The sequence below is a fragment of the Chinchilla lanigera genome, unplaced genomic scaffold, assembly GCF_000276665.1.
Source record: "Chinchilla lanigera isolate Chin_1 unplaced genomic scaffold, ChiLan1.0 scaffold00022, whole genome shotgun sequence".
In the NCBI taxonomy this organism is placed as follows: Eukaryota; Metazoa; Chordata; class Mammalia; order Rodentia; family Chinchillidae; genus Chinchilla; species Chinchilla lanigera.
Window position 1 is genome coordinate 18036780 of NW_004955423.1, and position 20564 is coordinate 18057343.

General features: G+C 38.1%; 1 protein-coding gene across 2 annotated transcripts in view; it reads left to right on the forward strand.

The window, feature by feature from the left end:
- Nucleotides 1-20564, forward strand: part of Erich3 (glutamate-rich 3) — a 101098-nt gene that overhangs the window by 27537 nt on the left and 52997 nt on the right. The window contains exons 4-7 of one of the 2 annotated variants that reach the window (XM_005385238.2): nucleotides 3190-3261; nucleotides 4725-4853; nucleotides 9366-9524; nucleotides 13785-14003. In XM_005385238.2, the coding sequence (XP_005385295.1) occupies nucleotides 3190-3261; nucleotides 4725-4853; nucleotides 9366-9524; nucleotides 13785-14003 (579 nt within the window). Of the gene's footprint in view, nucleotides 1-3189; nucleotides 3262-4724; nucleotides 4854-9365; nucleotides 9525-10901; nucleotides 11110-13784; nucleotides 14004-20564 lie in introns of those variants that run through there. The other variant, XM_005385239.2, reaches the window with a different exon arrangement.

A 20564-nucleotide genomic window follows, 5' to 3' on the forward strand; every position in this document is an offset into this window, starting at 1 on the left:
TCTGAAAAACTCTGAAATCTGAGACACTGTGGTCCTACCCACTTTGGATAAGAGATACATAACTTGTATCGTATATTAATATCCTAGATCAAACAATATTTCCCTATAAATTATCACATTTGTCTCCCCTTTGGTCTATGGTGATTCAGCTTATCAAAATTGTTGCATTGGTATTTGTATTCATCACCTTTCTGGTGCTGGGACAAAAGGCCTGAGATACACAAATTAAAGGAGAAAATGGTTTATTTTGGCTCATGGTTGCAGATACTTCAGTCTGTAGTCAGCTGGTTTCCTGGCATTTCATCCTGTGGCAAGGCAAAACATCACAGTGAAAAGGCACAGAAGAGGAAAGCTGCCAAAGAACCAAAGAAGAATGGGCCAGGGACCAGACCTAGTTCCCAAGGGCATCCTCTGTACGCCACCCAGACACACCAGAAGTGTGTTTTACTAATGTCCTAGGTGTCTTTCAAGCCAATCTAGATGACAACCAAGATTAACCGTCAGCCTGGTGTCATGGCACATACCTGTCATCCAATACTCTGGGAGGTGAAGGTAGGGGGAAATCACTATTTCAAGCCCAGCTTGGGCAACTTCGTGAGATCCTGCCTCAAAATAAAAAATTTTAAAAAATGGGCTGGGGATGTAGCTCAGTGGCAAGGGTTCAATGCTTGCTACTGCAAAAACTAACACAAAACAAAATAAAAAACCAAAACCCCACATTTTAACCATCACAGTATTCATATTAATTCCAGGCTTACCATATGCCAAAATCAAGCTATATGTTTCAGCTGTAAATATATCTTTAAAAACACTTTAGGAAGTGATCCAATGCTAGAAGAAAGTCATATACAAAGTAGTTAGGAAAAAGAGGGAAAGATGGCTTCCCCTGTTGGGTCAGAACAAACAGAACAGAAATCCTATTTGAAATGCGTCTTTAAAAATGAATGAGAATTCTCATGAAAACTAAGGACAGGCCTTCTGGACAGTGAAGACAGCTGCTGTGAAATTACAATACCTTGTGAATGGACAGGCAAGCTCACTGAGCCCAGATTGCATAGCGGGTTGGTTGGGAGCAAAGACAGGAAGTGACACTATCCAACAAGTTGGAGCTCCCTTTCTGGAGAGCTTTAAACTCCCAACTTAGTTTGAAGTGTAGGTGATGAGGCGATGAAATGTTTTCCAGCAGGGGAGTGAAATAAATGAGCAGAACTGTTTTAGAAAGATGATGTTGCTAAAAATGTGGAAGATAGATTAATGAGCTGGAAAAGATTGGAGGTGGGAGGTCAATTAGGAAGCTGTTGCCAAAGGGTGTGGGCTAGCAGCAGCAGTGGTAATTCCGGGGAGATGCAGCTGTCTGCAGAGACACAGAAGATGAAGAAAGCCTTAAAGCAACAGAACAAGGCGGAGTGAGGGAGAATAAAGAGGGCAGAGTGACTCTGAAGCTTCTAGCTTGGGTTAGGGTAGGTGTACTTCTGGGGCACAGGGACCCCACCAGGACAGGGAAGAACCTTTGAGTAGGAAAACACATGCCTGAGTGAATGGTGTCCGGGATGCCAGGAGGTTCTTACAAGTGGGAGAATGCTTAAAGAAGACGGATCCCCGGAAAAGGAGCAATGATGTTTAACCCAGAGCACAAGGACAAGGGTGGCCTTAGGGAAAGTGCTGTCCGTGGTGCTGAAGAGGACCGGCTACCTGTAGTGTTGGTAAGGAGTAAGTGGAAGGTGCAAAGTGGTTGATAGCGAATTTAATAAAGTTTGGTAATAAGTGGGTGAAAGACCAGAGAAAGGGGAAAAGGAAAGGGATGTGTCAGTAAGAGGCTTGAGGATACTTAGGTGGCGAATGACCAAGTCTTCAGGGTGCCCACGATGGCAGAAATGGATCAAAATCAGAAAAATAAACTTCTTTCCCCCACAAAGGGTCAGTAAATAAAATGTCCTTACATGCATCTCCATGACTTCAATCTGAATTGTAAGCAGATTCTTCCTATGTCAGTTTTATTTTTAAATTATAACAATATATTACAGCAACTTTGGAAAACACAAAGTACGTATCACAAAGGAAAATAATCACAGATAGTTCCTATTTGCAGAGATTACTATCATCATATGTTTTGTAGTTTTATCTTTTCATGTTTATGCATTAATAAAATCATGCTATGCTGTGCAAAAGACATGATATTACAAAAAATAAGAACAAATGAGAAGAAGTTAATGTCAGATAGAGCAAGATTCAGATTACAGTTCGGTAACTGATTGAATGTATGACCTGGGGCAAGTTTATGATCTTCTGCCTCAGTGTCTTTGTTTTTAGAATGGGACTGCTTGGTAATTAAACACAAGGGGGCCCTGGAAGCCACAGGCACAGGCAGAGACTCCTCGCCTGGAATTCCAAGAGCACAAGAAATAGTATGAAGAACCAACAAATGGAATTACAACAAATTAAAAAACTCCTGCACCACAAAGAAAATGACCAGAAGATCGAAGAGTCAACCTGCAGAATGGGGAAAAAATTTTCCCAGTCATTCTTTTGGCAGAGGACTGATATTAAGAATATATAAAGAACCCTACGTGGCCCAATGAAAAAATGTGTAAATGAACTGAAGAGACAACTCTTGAAGGAAGAGGTACAAATGACCAATAAATACACAAAAGTGTTTATCTCAAATGCAAAATAACTTCTTGCACAGGGACAGTTACATGATATGGCTTTTTCATCAATTAAACTGTGTTCCTGTGCAATTTTGAATCCTACTTTTTCTTGCATTATATGCATTTTCCATTTTTAAGAACAAAATCCTTGTAATTCCCATGTCAGTGGTTATATCCTACTCCCTTATGGGATATGCCAAAAATTTAACCATTCTCTTGAAAACTTACAACAATGTTGTGGGTAGCATTTTTGTGCATACAACATTTAAAAATTATTATTCAGTTTCCCCCAAGGTGTAGGAGTGAAATGTTTAAAGGGCATGACTACTTTTAGCTGCCTGATATATATTTGTAACTGACTTTTCGAAGAGCAGTACCAATTTATATTCCCACCTGCACACTTATGCAGGTGGTTCTTCTCCATCTCAGTGACAAGAGGGATAACTGAGAATATAGTCGGCTATTGCGGTTATTTTCCTCTTAAAACTCTTTTTGCTATGATTAATAAGATTCTCTCCTTCATTCTTTCCTGTATGCTTAGCGTTACCATCAGCTTGAAATAAAAAGGAAACTGGAGACCTTAGCTAGGAAAGAGCGGATTCAGAGATTTAAGGTAAGGCAATATGTACTCTCATTTATTTATAATATTATTTTGTGATTTCAGAAACCACTGGTCATATTTCTCAAGTTCCCTAAGGCTCTCTACATTTGAGTAACACATAGCTGAGGTCAAAAAATGGTTCTACTGAGTCTAAATCTTGGCCATCATCATTATAAACGATCGTGACAAAGTAGAAACTGTTTGTGTGAAAAAAATTTAATAAGGCAGAAATCTTTCTAAGACCAAAAAATCAAGTTTAAAATTTTGCTTTAGTACTTTCTTGTGATAGAGCCCAAAGGATTTTTGCCTGGCTAAGTAAAAATAGATGGTAATGCTCCAAATGTAATGACAAGTAGAGCATTGTGAGAATTATACAATGGCATGTTTTCATGTGACTGTCACCCTTGAAAATTATGGTGGGAACGATCCTCTTTAGGAAAAGAAAGCAAAATTAGATTTAAGGCATTTTGTCCTAAGCATTTTCAAATCCCTTGCTTCTGTTCTATTTTTGTATACGATATCCCTTCTTTGAAGTGAACTTATGAGATACATAAATTTGAATCAAGCGATGAGAGATTCAATTAGGCATGTTTGAAAGATTGCAGGTTAGTCTGTCAGTTTTATTCGATTTCTTGAGCCATTCAAAATCACACGTTGCCTTTAATTTTCAGTGCAGTATTACAAATGTGGTACCTGTGACATGTTTCACAAACTGATGAGCATTTGTAAAGCTTCCATAGAACCACTTGCCATTTAAAACTGTAATTCTTCCCTTTTGCCTGATAGACTCAAATTTATTTCATTAGGGTCAGAAGATAATCTTGTTACAGAAATGCTGTTAAGTGACTGAAGATAGCTTAGTTTTTCTAGAGATCAGAAGAGTTGGCCTGTAAATATTGAAGATTAGTTCAGCTTTGCTGATGTTGCCCTATATCAAGGTCTGAGTTACTGGCTCAATCATTCATCTGCTGTGGTGTTGGTGGGGGAAAATAGTTAACGGACACAAAGCGTGAGTGGCAATATTTGAAGCCAGGTTGCTGCATGCCTGTGTTTTGTCCACTCCTTGCCAGGTGGCCAGGCACAGTAACCTGTGCACACATGAGACTACAGCCTTGGCATAGTCTTGACTCACTGTAGTTGTCCAGTCCCTTCCTGTAGGATTTTTATTTGTCATACTTTTCACTACATAACTGTAATTGGCAGAAAAATGTTTTAGGTCCCTTTTATTTCATAGGCAACCCTCTTTGCTTAGTGGCATTATTAAATTATTTCTAAAATAGAAACAGTACTACTTCCTGATAGTCTCTACTGATCAGACTAGTGAGCAGCCTTTGTTTTTCCGTAGTGATCAGTTTAAAGCAGATTAATGAAGTCTTTGGTTTCATAGTGTATCTTGAACCTATGTTGTATACCAACCTAGCCCAAGTGACTAACAATCACATGCATATATCCACTAAACCTTTTGCCTGTTCCAGGGGGAGCTCACAAGGCAATCTGCTGAAAATAATATGCCAATCCTGTCCCCTCGCCCCCCCATTGGCCCAAAGATGCACCGTGGTCATAGTATTCTGGTTAATGAAGGACATTCCAGTCCCTCAACACTGGTGAGTTGTACTACCAGCCCCCACCACTTAATTTGTGATTTTCTACTAATCTCAGAAATAACACTCTCTGAGAGTATGCCTGCATGATCATGTGAATTCTGCTGAATGAAAACATACTCTTAAGAATAAACAAGAGCCATAGACTTCTGTCTGGGCAACTGTCCCAACTGCATGTCTCCTCTCCAATCAAAATCACTCCTGCCACGTCCATTTTTTCTTGCTACCTTTAGATCAGCTTTCTTGAGGTGCAGATTACTTACATTATTTGAATGACCTGATATCTTCCCTGGCTCTGCATTGCTTAAGGAAAAGCACAGACTATCTCACGTAACGTTTGAAACCCTAAACCAGTGATAGTGAACCTTTTGGAGCTTTCAGTGACACACACAGCATACGGTGGCATGCGTGCCACAGGTTTGCCACCACTGCTCTAACCCGTATGATCTCAGCATAGCTACTGCAGTGTCGCATTCCATTTGTTTCTTAAGCCTCCTACAGCACAGGAAGGTTGAACCGTGAGTTGTTTCATCCACGTTCTGCAGTTTTGATCACTAAATTTTGTTCTTGTGCTTCCCTCTACTACCACCTTATTTGTGCAAATCCCTTGGTACCATACTTCATGTTGGCTGGATACTAAAGTTTGGACTTCTTTTATTAAAAGTGTAATCAAATGTATAGAAATTCTCTTTGAAGAAATTGGAGATTGGTTGCTATTCCAGTTTGATACATGTATAACCTAGAGGTAGGTGATATTTACCCAAAAGAGGGTGAGGCACCTTGAAACAATAGTTACAGGAAAAGATTTGTAAAATATTTCCTGGAGGCTGGTGGTTTAAGTTATAACTGAATTGCCTGGTTACATCTTTATTCTTATTTTGCATAACCTAATGTATTTCCTTGTTAACATGAACCCTTTTATTGTGTTGCATAATATTTATAGAGAAATTACAAAGCTTTTCACAGAATGTTGCAGTAGGTTCATCATACAGAGCGTTAAGCTTTGACATTTTCTCAAAGGGAAATATATTTTGATATTTCCTGAAGAACAGCTCAAGTGATGACAGCAGCCATCTTTCCTTTGTTGTTACTCTATTTCCTTGTTTGATTTATGTGTATAAATAAACAAATAATTCTTTTATTGGCTGGCAATTCACTAGATTCTCAAAAGCTTAACCCAGGTGAAACAAGAGAAACAATTAAGTACTGTTTTCTGTCTTACCACCTGTTTCGGAAAGAGAAAACCCTTTAAAAGCTTTCTTTTCAATTTTCCAGCTGAATACCCTCAATAAATAGTTTATGATACATCCAGGAGATCTTAATGTGGCAGGAGTGAGAAAGTAATTTAAAAATTACAGGAAACATTGACACTAGCACTTCACAAGTCTTTCTCTGTGATAAGTCTGGATTCTTCACTTGGCCACCCCCTGTGTCACTCTGGCACCTAAAGGGGTAGCTACTGTGGTCTTAGAGTTGTATTTCCATTTTACAGAAAATCAAAGCACCTTTCTTTTTGTTTTCTTAACCTGGATACACATCTTTTAAATGTCACTCCTTACCCCAAGTGAGATGAAGATAAAAATCCTTATAGGATACTGCCATCACAGAAAATTCTCAAGTGAATAAAGAAAGCAACCGACGCAACCTTAGCATAGCTGGTCACTAACTGCGCCTAAACCTTCAAAATACCATGCAGGCTTTTAACTGAACCACTACCATTAAAACTGGGGAGAGCCCTTTCAACTAATTCTGTACATTCTAGGAAAGTTCACCTCTCAATGTCTTCTAGGAATTAGAAATGCTCAGCTCAACTGAATAAGCAGCAGGTAGTCAGGGTCAATTCACATTCTGGTACAGCTCTCGTGCCATAGCTATTCCAGGAGAATATATTCCAAACAATTTACAATATAGCAAATTTAAGGTAGTTTCTGATGTGAACTACAACAGTTTGGAGCTCACAGCTGTTAGTTAATGGTGCAGATTTGTTTTCAGAGATAAATGTAATCAGTTAAACATTTGACTGCCACATTCATCTAACTGAATGATATTTGTATGCAAATGCACGGAAGTAAAATTTAGAGCATAACAGCCAATAGATCATGTTCTAGTTTGCAGTAACCTGCTTTCTTGAATTCCTACATTATATCTTTCATATTTTTGTGTTCAGCTAGATTAGGTGAAAAGAGGGAGTCTTAAGGCATGTTTGTTTTTGAGTTCCAGACAATTGTTTTGGGTGACCTGATTCCCTTGTTCAGAAAACTCTAGTTTAATTTCTCTTTGAGGATTTTAAAAACCTTTACCTTTTGGTCCCTATAGGGTTATATCTTGTTACTTTAAATCATGTGCCACTGTAGTGAATCCACTGGGGCTGGCTGTGACATAGGTTTGTATGTGGATTAAACATAAGGACCTCTCCCAGTGCCAACACACACTTATGATGCAGCTGGTGTGCCATTTTTGTTCTAGGAAATTAACAACATGTATTCCTTTTGTGTTATTCATCTATCCAACTTAAGGTGTTGCTTTTATCCACATACACCAAATGGTTTATCACCATATGAATACTTCCACCTGAGGGAAAAAGTGAAAAGAAAATCTAAGGGCACACTTCTCAAAGGGCATTAAGGAGAAGTTTCATGTATCACTTCTCATATCTTGCTGGTGAACATGGGGCATACATCTACACAAGTTATAAGGGATTCTGGGAAATATAACCCTTATTTATGACAGCCACATTCCCAGATAAAAATTCTATTACTAGTGAAAAAGAAAAATCGATAATGGGGGTGTTTGCTGCTCTTCTTGTATCTTGCTCACAAATGGCTGTACTTTGGTGTTCAAGTTTACCATTCTTCTCTGAATGTCTATTTTCATCACATGTTTAACCATTTGGATAAAATCTGTTTCTGTGAAACTTGAATTTAGTTAGCTGCATTGGCTTACTCCAAGTATTCTAAGACCTCTAATTCTGAGTTTTGTTGTCAGGTAATTTGTTGTCTTTTTGGCAGTATTTGTATGGTTCATTTGACACTAATTTTCTTACAGTCACTATTAATTCCTTTTTATCTTGGGAATCCAGTTAATACTGAATTAAAAAATCAGAGATTTCACAATGGACAACATGTTTCTCAAGTACTAAGGCTAGTATTTGGGAGTACAAGCTACCTTATCAACATTTTAAAATATTTTTACAGCCTTTCCAGGATGAAATATTTGCTGTTTATCATTCCTTTGAGCTGATATACAATGCTTTGTTCATGAATCATTTATATATCATCCTTCTCATACCCTCTTAGCCAAATATGCACGTCCTATTCTTGACAAGTTTTCTATTATCTTATTATAATAGAACAACTGGATCACAAGCCTCCTTCCTTTCCTCACTTCTGACACATTGCTAATCTTTATACTAAAGTTATAATATTTTTTGATGCCCCCAAAAGGCACTTCTGATGCTCCATGCTGGCACTTTCGGTGTTCACTGCGGTGCAGCCTTGATTGGAAAATGTCTCAGTCGGGAGCTCAGCAGGGAACAGATGGCTCACACAAATAGAGTAATTAGGAAGTGTTTAATAAAGAAACTATTTACAAAGATGCAGGCAAGGTTAAGAAAAACTAACTAGGGGTGTTAGGCATGTTAGGGTCAGCACAGTGAAAATCCACAGCCCATAGGATTAAGGGAAAAGGAGAGGGAGGGGATTCCACAGCCAGCAGATACTACCTGTGGCTGAGAGAAGGCTTCCCAACAGCAGCGGTGGACTTAGGTGAAGGGACCTGGCTGACCCACCGCAGCCCATGGGGGCAGTCCAGGGGAGTAAAAGCCCCAATTTTATTATCATCCTGTCCTTGGTGAAATCCAAGCTGCAGTTCTGAGGTTAGCTGGTAAATGTCCAGAACAAGGCCAAGCAGGTGAATAGGAGACCTATGGGGATAAATGGGAAATAGTTGCCAGTTACAAGTTTTTCATTTTTTTCTTAATATATCAAGGAAGCAGTTGAATAAATGGTAATACATTATACCTAAGCATCTGCCTTGCCTATTGTCTGCTTTTACTTCAGCACCAATCTGAAGGCTTGAAGCATACAGAGTAGAATTTATTTTGAAAACATGAAAACAGAAATGAGTCCATTACAGTATCCTTTTAGATCTCTAAAACAGGAACATTATTCAACCTAACATTTAATGAGCAAAGCCATTCTATGCACAGTATAAATTAAGTACTGTCAGTGAGTTTACAGTATGAATAAAAATACAGGGATGTAATAGAGGACATCTCCTTTGTCTAGAATACTCTATAATTGTGGCATTTAGTTATGTAGAGGACTCCAACACCATATGTTTTAACAAATACTTTGGGTCATGAGGGTATGTATAATGGAAGGACGTAATTATAGTTTAATCTGTTCCATAAAAAGGCACCATTAATTACTCTAGGCAATTTGTTGCGTTATTAATTGGCTCTGGAAACATGTCAAGATACTAATTTAAATGGAATTTTTTCCCCTCATTGTCTAGACATCTCCTCGACCATACACCGCCCCAGGAAATATGCAGCCTCCAATTCGATTACAGCCGCTTCCCAGTAATCCTGCAGTGAGGACAGTTCCAAAGCTAACTTCGGGATCCAGATCAAAAACCTCACTGCTGGAAAACGAAGCTCTGTTTCCCATGGGGGTAAAGGTTATTTTTTGAGAAACACTTTCATTCGTCATCAGAGTATTGGCTCATCACAGTTAATATGTTAATATAATATTAACACAATTAATATAAGATGTTATATTCAATTAATCCACTGGCTTAATTTTCTGCTATGTGTTTATTAAGCACTTACTGTGTACTTCTGATGAATTATATCTTACTCTAACTGGAAGGCCTAGAAAATCTGTGTTATTGAGTGGAAAGGGTAAGGAATAGATTTGTAATAATTTATGGTGATTTCTTATTAAGTTGAAAGGCTAATTTAAAAACAAAGAGGAAAGACCTTATAGCCATACATGTCTTCTATCAGAAATGACTCAGTTTCAACTCTCCAGATTTTAAATGTATGAAGTCTAGAAAATGAAAATTTCTCAGAATAGGTTTGCATTTGCATGCTGAGTTACTTTTCCATCAGTGTATGAAATTGCTTCAAGTTTGACTCTTGGACGGCTGAATATAGAAGGAAACAAATGTCCATCTTTTAAAAATGCTGAGTTAATCATACCCGGGAGCTCACCTCTGCTTTCCTTTCAAGGTTATGTCCCGGGCAATTCTCACTTATTTAAATGCAGCACCAGAAGAAGGGATGGTAACTGTGAAACATGGGTTACTTAAGCAAGGAAGAATAATTAGGACATCACTAACTAGCGAAGGTTTTGTTTGTGTTTCTAACGTGAAGAAGAAACATTTGCCTGCCAAAGAAGGAACCGTGTCATGAGCATCATTGCTGTGACTTGGAAAGGGATGAATTATGCTCTATTTCTTACCCTAGACATGTAAAATTAAGGTTACGATATTTTTATCCTTAGCTAACAGATAACCTTGACACAAAGACATTCATTCAGATAAATAAATGATCGTGTTTCACAGTAAAAGTCTAAATATAACCCCCAAAAGGATAACCTATAGTTTAATTCATTTCATGTGCTTTTCAGCTTGTGTAGCACTATTCACAAACATTATTTCAGTTAATTTAGAAAGCAGGAGAAATTAATCCAAAAGTGGCAGCTCTTTGTCTTTAGAAAACTGCTCAGAGTTAGACAGGAATTGGTTGGGTCATAAGGTAATTATTCTGGCACTTTCTAGCATCTAGTCTCCAATCTAAGGCCCCAACACAGATTTCCCATTTCAGCAGTGTGCAGGAATGGTCTGATGCAGTGGGATTGTCTCAAGCTCTCTAAAATAACTAACAACAGGAAATCAAAATAGGGAGCATGTGATCACCAGGGGCCATTAATTCAAGAGATATCAAGCAGTCACGGCTTATAGAAGTGCCTCTTTCTTAGGCAGAGCACATAGGAAGCCAAGTCACAATGAGCATGGAATCAGAATGAGGTGATGTGGTGTGATGAACAGAATGTTGATGGGACCAGGCTTCGAGGTCATGGGGCACCCATCTCATCTTGGGAATGGGCTTGCCTAAAGGACCAGAAAACTCAAAGATCTCCTGTGTCTTCCAGGGATAACTTTGCCATTAGGACTAGAAATATTCAAAGTCCAATGGGTAGGATTTCCTCTTCCCCAGCTAGTACTCGAATGAGTACTTTCCGTGTTTGCCAAGGTGATTATATGTTTTTTCCAACTTTAATAATTATTAATTCTACTTTGAATGGTACATTTCCTTTTTAGATAGGTCAGTATTATCAAGTTACTAATATCCAAGTTCTGCTGGACAGGGAGTGATGTTTTGTTTTCTTTTCAGTTTGTTTTCCAAATCTACTCTAAGCCATTAGATAGATTTGCTACTCAATCTATGTAGGGATTTATTTTCTTGTTTCCAAGTTTTTGGAGTGAGGGTTATTGAATGATCAGCATTTAATGGTAGCTCGTAAGTGCTGACAAATTGAGATCAATTCCATGTTAGTTTGAAGTAGCAAAACTCACTTTTCATTAAGTATGTATTTATTAGGCTCTTACTATGGGTGAGGTACTGGTGATATATCAGTTACAAAGGGAAGCATAAGTAGCTTACTGGAGTTTATAGTGTAAAGCACATAAGCAAAATGTATTGCTAGAAAAGACTTGCTATTTTTTTTCCAGTGGCATTGATGATGAAAATGTTTTAAAATAAAATCAGGATGGAAATTCCTAATGAAGTATAGTTGTCTGAATGATTGTTAAGTGTGTAGCAAGTGCCTGCTACATTATCATTACTTTTTAAAGAGTACAGGATCTGTGTGGGAAGGATTTGTAGACGCCATAGATAAAAGCAAGTTGGCTGTTGCTTTGGAGCCAGAGTAAGAGTTTCTAGGCAAAAGTGATTTGGTATAAAAGGGATTGGTTGATATGCAAGTAAAAATAATCACATGGCTAAAAATGAATATCCTCAGAATGAGGGTTTCTTATCCAGTGTTGGCAGCAGTAGAAATTGGTACAACTATTTGTAAAGGGAACATTGGGAGTATCTAGCAATATAAATGAATGTGCTCAAGCATTTTAACATATAAGAATTTATTTGAAGAATAAATTCAAGGATATTTTATACTGTCCTGTTTGCAGTAGTGAACAATTTGAAGAAATTTCAGTACATAAGAGTATTAATTAAAAACATTATAGTATACTAAAGTGTATTTTAAAAATTATCAGTAATAGTATGGATTGGTATCTAAGAAGCCATAATCTAAAGCAGCAAAGAAAAATACATCAATTTTTTAAAAAATGATTAAGCCATTTCCAAGGAAGTCATGAAATTCCCTAACCCCTAGTCAGAAATTCAGTAATACCTAGTCAGAAATACATTCAAAAAATTCTCCAAGCCCTAATAGTTGTAGATTCACTGACCTTATTGTTCCTATTATTTTCGTTTATTATTGTTTGTTAATTCCAATGTAGATGCAGCCTATTACAGAAAAAATTGAAAATGTAAGCAAAGAAAAATTAGAACATAACACGATGCAAAGTCAACCATTTTCATAATAGTAGACTACTCGGTGAATATCTGTTCAAATCCTTTTCCATTCACATAAATGTTTTCTATCAAGAGTTGGGCTATACATATAAATTTAACCTTTTGTACTTATTTAACAATGAAGATGTTTGGAGAATAATTTCCCTGTCCTACAAACAACTTTTAGCTATTAAGCATCTCAAAAGAAGTTCAAAATTGAGTCAACTTATAAGTAAAAATATAAGTATGATATAAATTATAATTTAGAAAAATAAATAAGTATAAAATATATACATTGGTATAAAATGGACAGAAGTCTGTAAACATTCCTTAAAACTTGAAAAACTATCTCAGCTACACAAAAACTGCCAATTTGTGAAAATTTGGAGACTCGTGTATATTCACAAACATAATGTAATTGTTAATTGTATGTTTAGAGTTGATTAAAGAAACATGAGGTGTACCCCCACTGGTAACCCCATGGTCAAGTTCTTCCAGTTATAGTGTGTTTAGTTAAAATGCACATATAAATTATTCAAAAGATATATATGACCAAGCCATGCTTATTATTTTATGCTGGAATCAAAAGGTTTCCCAGCTTTCTCTTTATAGCCTGGTGTGAATCTTTTATACAAACAAACCAAAACTTAATTAACTATGTCCCTATTGATGGACTTTTAAAACTTTTTGATGATTCAACTAAATGTGTTTTCTGTGAGCATATGTGTTTGTGCATGTACATGTGTGTCTATTCCTTATATACATTTATGCTAGTGTACTTGTGTAGTTATCTGTGTAGTAGGCTTTCTAGGTCAAAATACAGGCATCTTAAAATTTTGATAAATACCCCAATTTCCCCTCTGCAAAGATTGAAGTAATTCACTCAAAAAGTGCATGAGATTGCCATTTGTTCACTGCCTTGCTGATACTAGCATTCTTACATCTGGATGAGTGAAATCAGAATGTAAAAAACAGTATCGACTCCATATTGCTAAGTGTTTTATCCAACCTTACTTACAACATTACAGATTTCTTGATTTTAATCATTTAGTTGTATTATACTCCACAGGGATTTGATAGACTGTTGAGGACAAATCCCCAAAATGCTCTAAAAGTATCATTACTATATGTAGGCTGAAGTATACTACACAAGGTTAGAAATTGATAAATATTCAATTTTCTATGGCTAGGACTCAATGCCGTTTTTCAGCAGACCTGAGTGCTCTGGGTTTGTCTCCTGCTATTAGCTGTGCTTGCTTTCAGTGTCAGGCTTGTCTTACTAAATATCGGGTTGCATTGGGTCCCTGCGATAGCTTCAGTGGTTCTTACATCACCAAATGTGATTACAGGGCAAGAAGGTAATGAGGAAGTTCAGGAACTCCACGGAAAAATCACAGAAAGTGAATCTGTATCAGTTTCCAAGCATTGACACCTGCAGGATACCCATTCCCCCGCCACCTCCGCCCCCCAATGGAAAGCTTGTCCGAGAAAGCAAATCAGAGATGTGGAGAAGAAGGAGACTTCGTCCAACCACGGCTCCAAATGGCTTAGAACCTCTCTTTACCAAGGTGATTATGAAACAAATTTTTCTTTTATTAATTTAACGTAGATTATATTGCACTGTTAGAGTTTTAGATTTGTAGAAGATTTGGAGGAAAGTAACATGCAAAATGCCTTGCATAAAGAAAAATAGTAATCTAAGTATAATTATAAGTTTATATTTTATTTGTTTGTTTTGGTACCAAGAATTGAACTCAGGACCTTGCACTTGCCAGGCAGGCGCTGTACCACTGAGCTACATCCCGGGCCCCATAACTATAAGTTGAAAGGAATCTGAAACTCAAGATCTGAATAGTTCAGTTGAGTCACTAATTTAGTACAATTGACAGGAGCCTCTCAACCATGTGATCAAATCTAGTTTAAACTATACCCATTTCCTTTAAAATACCCATACAAAATACCTTAGCATTTAATTTGTGAAAATTTGGGGAATTAAATATACCAGGAATTATAATGTATCTTCTCAAATCTGATTTTTAATGATGCATGTCAAATTAGTGTATATTACCTAGAAAAAAGTTTTCAGTGTCTTTTCAGACTATTTCCTGAAATCATTTCCTGAAAATATTATTGAAAAATATAACTGTAAGGCCAGGTGAACTTTACACAGGCTCGAGCTGCTAGAAATCCATCCTCCTTCAATTCCATTACGTAAATACAAAACCGATATTATTTTAATCGACTTCTGTGATTATTAGCAGATAGCGGGGTACACAGTCACAGTGAGTATCAGGGAGGGAAACGCTGCTGTGCACATGGATTCTGTCTTCCGGTTCTTCTAGACCAGCGCCTCCTTCACCCCACGCCCATCTCTCAGGACCTGTAACTGTTCTCGCTTCCAACCTTCTCAAGAGACTGGGACTGTCTTTCTCCCACGTGCTTCAGTTTCCTCCTTTTAACTCAGGTTTTACAGTTATCTCCCTTTGTTACTCTCTCTGACGCAGCCTTCACTCATCCCTGAGGAGCGGCCTTTGCCCGTGTTCCTGATCTCTGACTGTTCCCTAGCCCATGACACCTTGCGCACTGCCATCCTCCTCTCTAATTTGGATTCTTTTAGTTTTTCTCCACATTCAGCTCTGCCTATCAACATACCCAGGCCTGACGTAGAGAAACACACCCTTCCATCCCAGGCTGTCACCTTAGACCTCTGTTTTCTCCTTTCTTTCACTGGAAAGTTCACCGAACAATGATGTATTATTGTAGCTTCCTCTAATAAACAACCACAGTTTACAGCAACAGAGCTTTATTTCTTGCTCCGTTGATCGTCTCTGTTGGTCAGCTGCAGTGCTGGGCCCGGACTGGAAGAGCAGCTGTTTGAAGAGTTGGGCTGTGTTGACCTCATGGCCGACAGAGCCATCATGTGATGTTATGGTTATGTGCAAATGTGGCACACGCTACTCCCTTTTAAATTCCATTGCCAAAACAAGTTTCGGCCAAGAATGAAAACCATGGAATGGGAAGCATTACCCTTTCATAGTGCTGGACAATGGGAATATTTGGAACAATAATAGACTCTTCCATGTCTACTGTCTAACATTTTATCTTCTATTTTTTCTTTTCTTTCTTTTTTGGGGGGAGTGTCACTCAGAACTGAACCCAGGACCTCACACCTGCTGGTAAATGCTCTACCTCTGAGCCGCCTCACCAGGTTATGAATCCTGCATTTTGGCATTCATTTCCACCACACCAATGAGCATGCTCCTTGATGAGTGCAGTCCCCATCTAGCAAAAACAGTGACTTCCCATCATTTTCAAATAAATAATGGAGTGCAGCATTTAATTTCCCAATGTTGAATTATACTACTGTGATAAATGTTAGTTAGGTGGTCAGACTCTAAAACAGTTTATGTCCCATAAGAATATACTAAATCTATGTGTACTAATTAAACAATAATCAAGTAAATACCTGCATTTCTACCACTTAATGAAACTGCACTTTACTTTGCCACTAAATGCATGCGAGATCCTAAATTCTGCTCTATCATATTCCCTACTCTTTCCCAGAGAAGCCACTGTCCTGACTTCTGTGTTAACTCTATCCCTGTCTTTCTTCAGTGTGTTCTATCAAGTACATGTGTTAAACTTCAGAAATAAGTTCAAATGTAACTTTATAATGAAAGGGCAGTAGTTCTAGGAGAAAAGAGGATCTTTGGGTGAGAGGTTGGGTTTAATTCCTTAACAGTTTTGAAAGCCCTTCCTGGGGGAAGGCAAAGAAGGAAACATGGTGCTCGCCATAATTGGGGTATCTGGTGAGGTCCTGTTATGGACCCCACACTGGACATCCAACAGGAATATGGCCAGGAGAGTGGGCTTCTGGAGCTGAATAAAGAAGAAAGAAATAACTTCTCGTCCTCTGGTCATGGTAAATGAAGCAAGCCAACCCCTGAGCTAGGTCCACCTGGGAGACAGCATTCAGGTTAGAGCCACAGCATGAGGTCAGCAGGTATGTGGGCTCTGACAGCCCCTGTAGGCCAGCCTGTCTCTTCAGTCATAGAGACAGTGTCACCTGTTTGTTTCTTTTTCTTTTTCTTCTCCCTCCCTTTTTGATCTCTCTCAATCTCTCGCTCTCTTGCGCTCTTTCTCTTGGCTATTTTCTCCTTTTAGAACTCCTATTGCAGTAATTCTAGAACTACTAGACTGATGCGCTCGTAGTCTTAGCCTCTCTCTGCTACTTTCTACTGCTTCTCCATTTGTTTTGCTGCCGAGAGCCCGCCAAATGAGCCCTGTGCAATTACACGTGTCTGATTGATAGGTCCTACTGCCTTCCAGTTCAACATAGTTACATTTTAAACCAGGGTGTCTACCTAATTGCCTTATTTCTCTTTAAGCACAAGCTTTTCTCTACTAATTTGGCCTCAGAATTAGAATTCCTGCATTACATATCCAGTTAATTGCCAAATTCCCTCGATCAGTCATCCAAAATAAATATAAGCCACATTTGTTGTTTTAAGTTTTCTAATACCTACGTTAGAAAAGGTAGAGAGACATGTGAAATAATTTTTAAAAATATAATTTATTTAATCAGGTTCATCTAAGACACGATCGTTTTAAGATGAATCAGTAGGAAATATTTTAAGGTGGTATTGCACATTATTTATACCCTGTCTTTGAAACACTAAGATTGTTTTATACTTATGGCACATTTGATGTGAATGAGCCACCTTTTTGGTGTCAACAACCAAATGGGACAAACTTCTTGCCTTTTTAGCTCAGGTCTAGGTGCCACATGGTGCATGTCTCATGTATCTGATAAATACTTTTCAATCCTTGCTGCCACATCTCTAGGTCAGGGAATTATACTGTAGTCACCTCTGTGCTTATGTGCTGCCCTCTAAGTCAACGAGTAGCTCAGTTGAGCTTTTATTGACTATGCTGAAGGCTTTGCTAGGAGCTGAGCTTACCAAGATGGGTAAGACTCCATCCTGGCCTCAGAAAGAGGAATTAGTCTTCAGGAAGGGAGATAGAAATGTATCCAATTAGCCATGATAAATTGGAATGAATACCATCACTATGGTGTAAGTAAGGCATAATGGGAACACAGAAGTAGGAAATATTACTTCTGACCTGAAAGATTGGAGAATGCCTATAGGAGAGTATTCAAAATGGGCTCCAAATGCTGATTAGGAAGTTAGACTCAGAGAGGAAAGAGTGAGTCAGGAAGGGGAAAGGAAAGTAAACAAATTCATCTCAGTTTTAGTAGATTTTTCCGTAATGATAGTAAACAACTTTATAGAAAGCCTTCCGACATGTCCCTCCTCTGCTTAAAATTTCTAATAGCTGGCCCTTTCCTAATGAAAGCAACTATACTTTTCTGCCTGGTTATTTTAAAATGTGGGCATTTTCCTTTTGGTTCTTTTGATTTGATTTTGTTAAATTCAGGTATGATGAACTCTATAGAACAGGAGACACTTGCCATTAAAAAGATAGCTCAATAATCACAGCTCCCAAGGGGAGGGGATGTGACATCAGGTGTATTAGTCAGGGTCCATCCTGACTAACTGACTAGTCATTGACAATGACTAGTGCATTGACCCCTGTCTATGCACTGTGTCCACAAGTAGTTGACATAAAATTAACCACCCGTCATGTAATGCAGGGACACTAGGATCAGTCAGGGGACAGAGGGAGTGAAGGAGATGTGGTTTCCATGGGAAGGAGCAGGTGAGGCAGATTTGGGATTGGATGCATAATTTCAGTGGGCTCTGGTGGAGCAGGACTGTCCTGAGTTGTCTGTTATCTGGTCCTGCGATGCTTATGGCAGGGGAATATTGACTCGGAGTATGCGGCTTGGTAGAGGACCTGCACACAGATGTGGGCTCTGGGTTGGTTAGTTTGCAAATGAAAAGTGCTGTCAGCCAAGTCCTCTAGAGATAGCTAAGAAGTGCTTAGTCCAAGGTCACTGAGGCTCCAGGTGCCAAGGTGTCAGAATAGGAAGTCTGACATATTCCGGCATTCAGGGTCTCTCAGTTGCTGGTTCTGTTTCTCTCCGCTCCTACCCCCATGAGCCTGAATTATTCCTGCTGTCACTTGGTCCATCAACATTTTCCCCAACATGCTTTTACTTTCCACTGGAAATTTCCCCATTTTCAAATCATTTAATTTTTTTTTCCCATTCAACTGCCTGCTTTCATAGGTTTGCCTTTTTTTTTTTAACTTTTCAAGAAAATATGTAAATTTACACTTAATAATGACCAAATGATTACAACTAACATTTCATGGGTATTTAGTATATGGTGGTGATCTTGCTCAGTATTTAACATACATTTGATCATCTGATGTATAATCATTTTTTTTTTTTTTTCATTTCAACTGATACCAGATAGGTGAAATAACCTGCCTAAGATCACAGTTAATGAGCAGAAGATTAAATGTACAACCCAGCAAGCTGACATTTTGAGCTTACATGTCAATTTGGATAATCCTCATATCCAAATTACAAAGAATTTACCTGGGAGACATTTTGCCTCGAGTCTCTGAAGATATTAACTGTAACTGGTCAGCTGTTTCTTTAACACCAAGTCTAGTTAGACCCTTAGCCTGTATTTGTATTAGGAAGGCAAATATTCATTCTCTCAAATTGCTTGTGAGTACTGGAGAGATAAGAAGGGTGTGTGACCATCATAAGCCCTCTTCTCTGCAGTGTATGTCTGGGCAGCTAGCATCACAGAATTCCATTTTTTGCTGTCTTCAAAAAGATATGTTCCCGGCGTAATCATGACTATAGAGGAAAAAGTAAACAGCCTATTGCTGGACACTGGTGCTAGTCTCTCGGTCCTTCTTTTCAATCCCGGCCTTCCTTCCAGCCGTCACACCTCAGTGAAAGGAGTCACTGATGAAGAGGTAATCTGCTATTTTTCACAACCCTTAGGCTGTAACTACTTGTTACATCTTTCTTGCATATCTTTGTTTTCCTGAGAAACCACTTTGACGATACCAACATGTATTACAGCAGCCATTGATAATTTCCTACCAATCTGTCCATAACTCTGTAGTGTTTCTATTGTTTCTATGCTATTTTGTAAATGGATGTATGTTTATCACTGTGTGTTTTGAACAACCACCATTGAGAGTAGTCAATGATTATTTAATTGATCACTCATGTATAGCTCTGTTTGTTTGCCCTAGAAACCACTTTGAAGAAACCAAAGTATGGTACAACAACCATTGATAATTTCCTACCATTTTTGTCTGTAACTCACTATTATTTGTGTATTTGTTTTCCTGAGAAACTATCTTGAAGATACCAATGGCTAAAATAACAACCATTGATAATGTCCTAAAAAAAAAATACTACTATTTTGCTCATGTCCCTGTTTTATTCTGCTAGTATAGATACTCATGAACTTGTCTTATTCCTTACTTTTACTCCCACATTCTAAAGACTGCTGAGGGCAGGCATCTGATTTTGCTTAAATTTCATCAAGTTTCTTTATTGGCACTATGTTCATAAACACATATTTTGTTATCCATGTCAGAAACTAAATCCTTATTCTTTTTATCCATAGGTAAATGTCATGGAAACCAATCATGCTTTTCCTATATAGATCCTTTTCTCCCGACATCAAATAAAGACTAACACATATTAGCTTTGCTAGAAAAATTGCATAATAAAAATCTTTCCATCTCCATTATAGTCAGTTCATTATCTTGGTATTTCCACACTTTTTCTTTTTTTGCCAGTGGACCTAGACTTGAGAACCAAAAGGAAAACAGCATGGTTTTAATGTGTGATAATTCAAAATATCTTATAATAGGCTGGCTTTATTTCAGACATTTTCCTTTAATCAGTGTTTTTGCTTAAAATTAGCATAGAAGTTTGGTGGCTACACAGCTAACTCAGACTCGAAAAGCAATTAAAAAGTCAACTAATCAGTGGAACACTTAGTAGTACCAGGCATTTTGGAAAAATGTCTTGGTAAAAAAGAGTGACCAAGGATACTTCTGAGATCCTTGCAGTGGGTGGATTCAGGGTAGATCCTTCACTAGGTGGGTCAGATTCTCAGCCTGCTCACCCAAAATAAGAGCCAGCGAGGAAGGAGTGCCTCATGTGTCAACTGGAAATCTCAAAA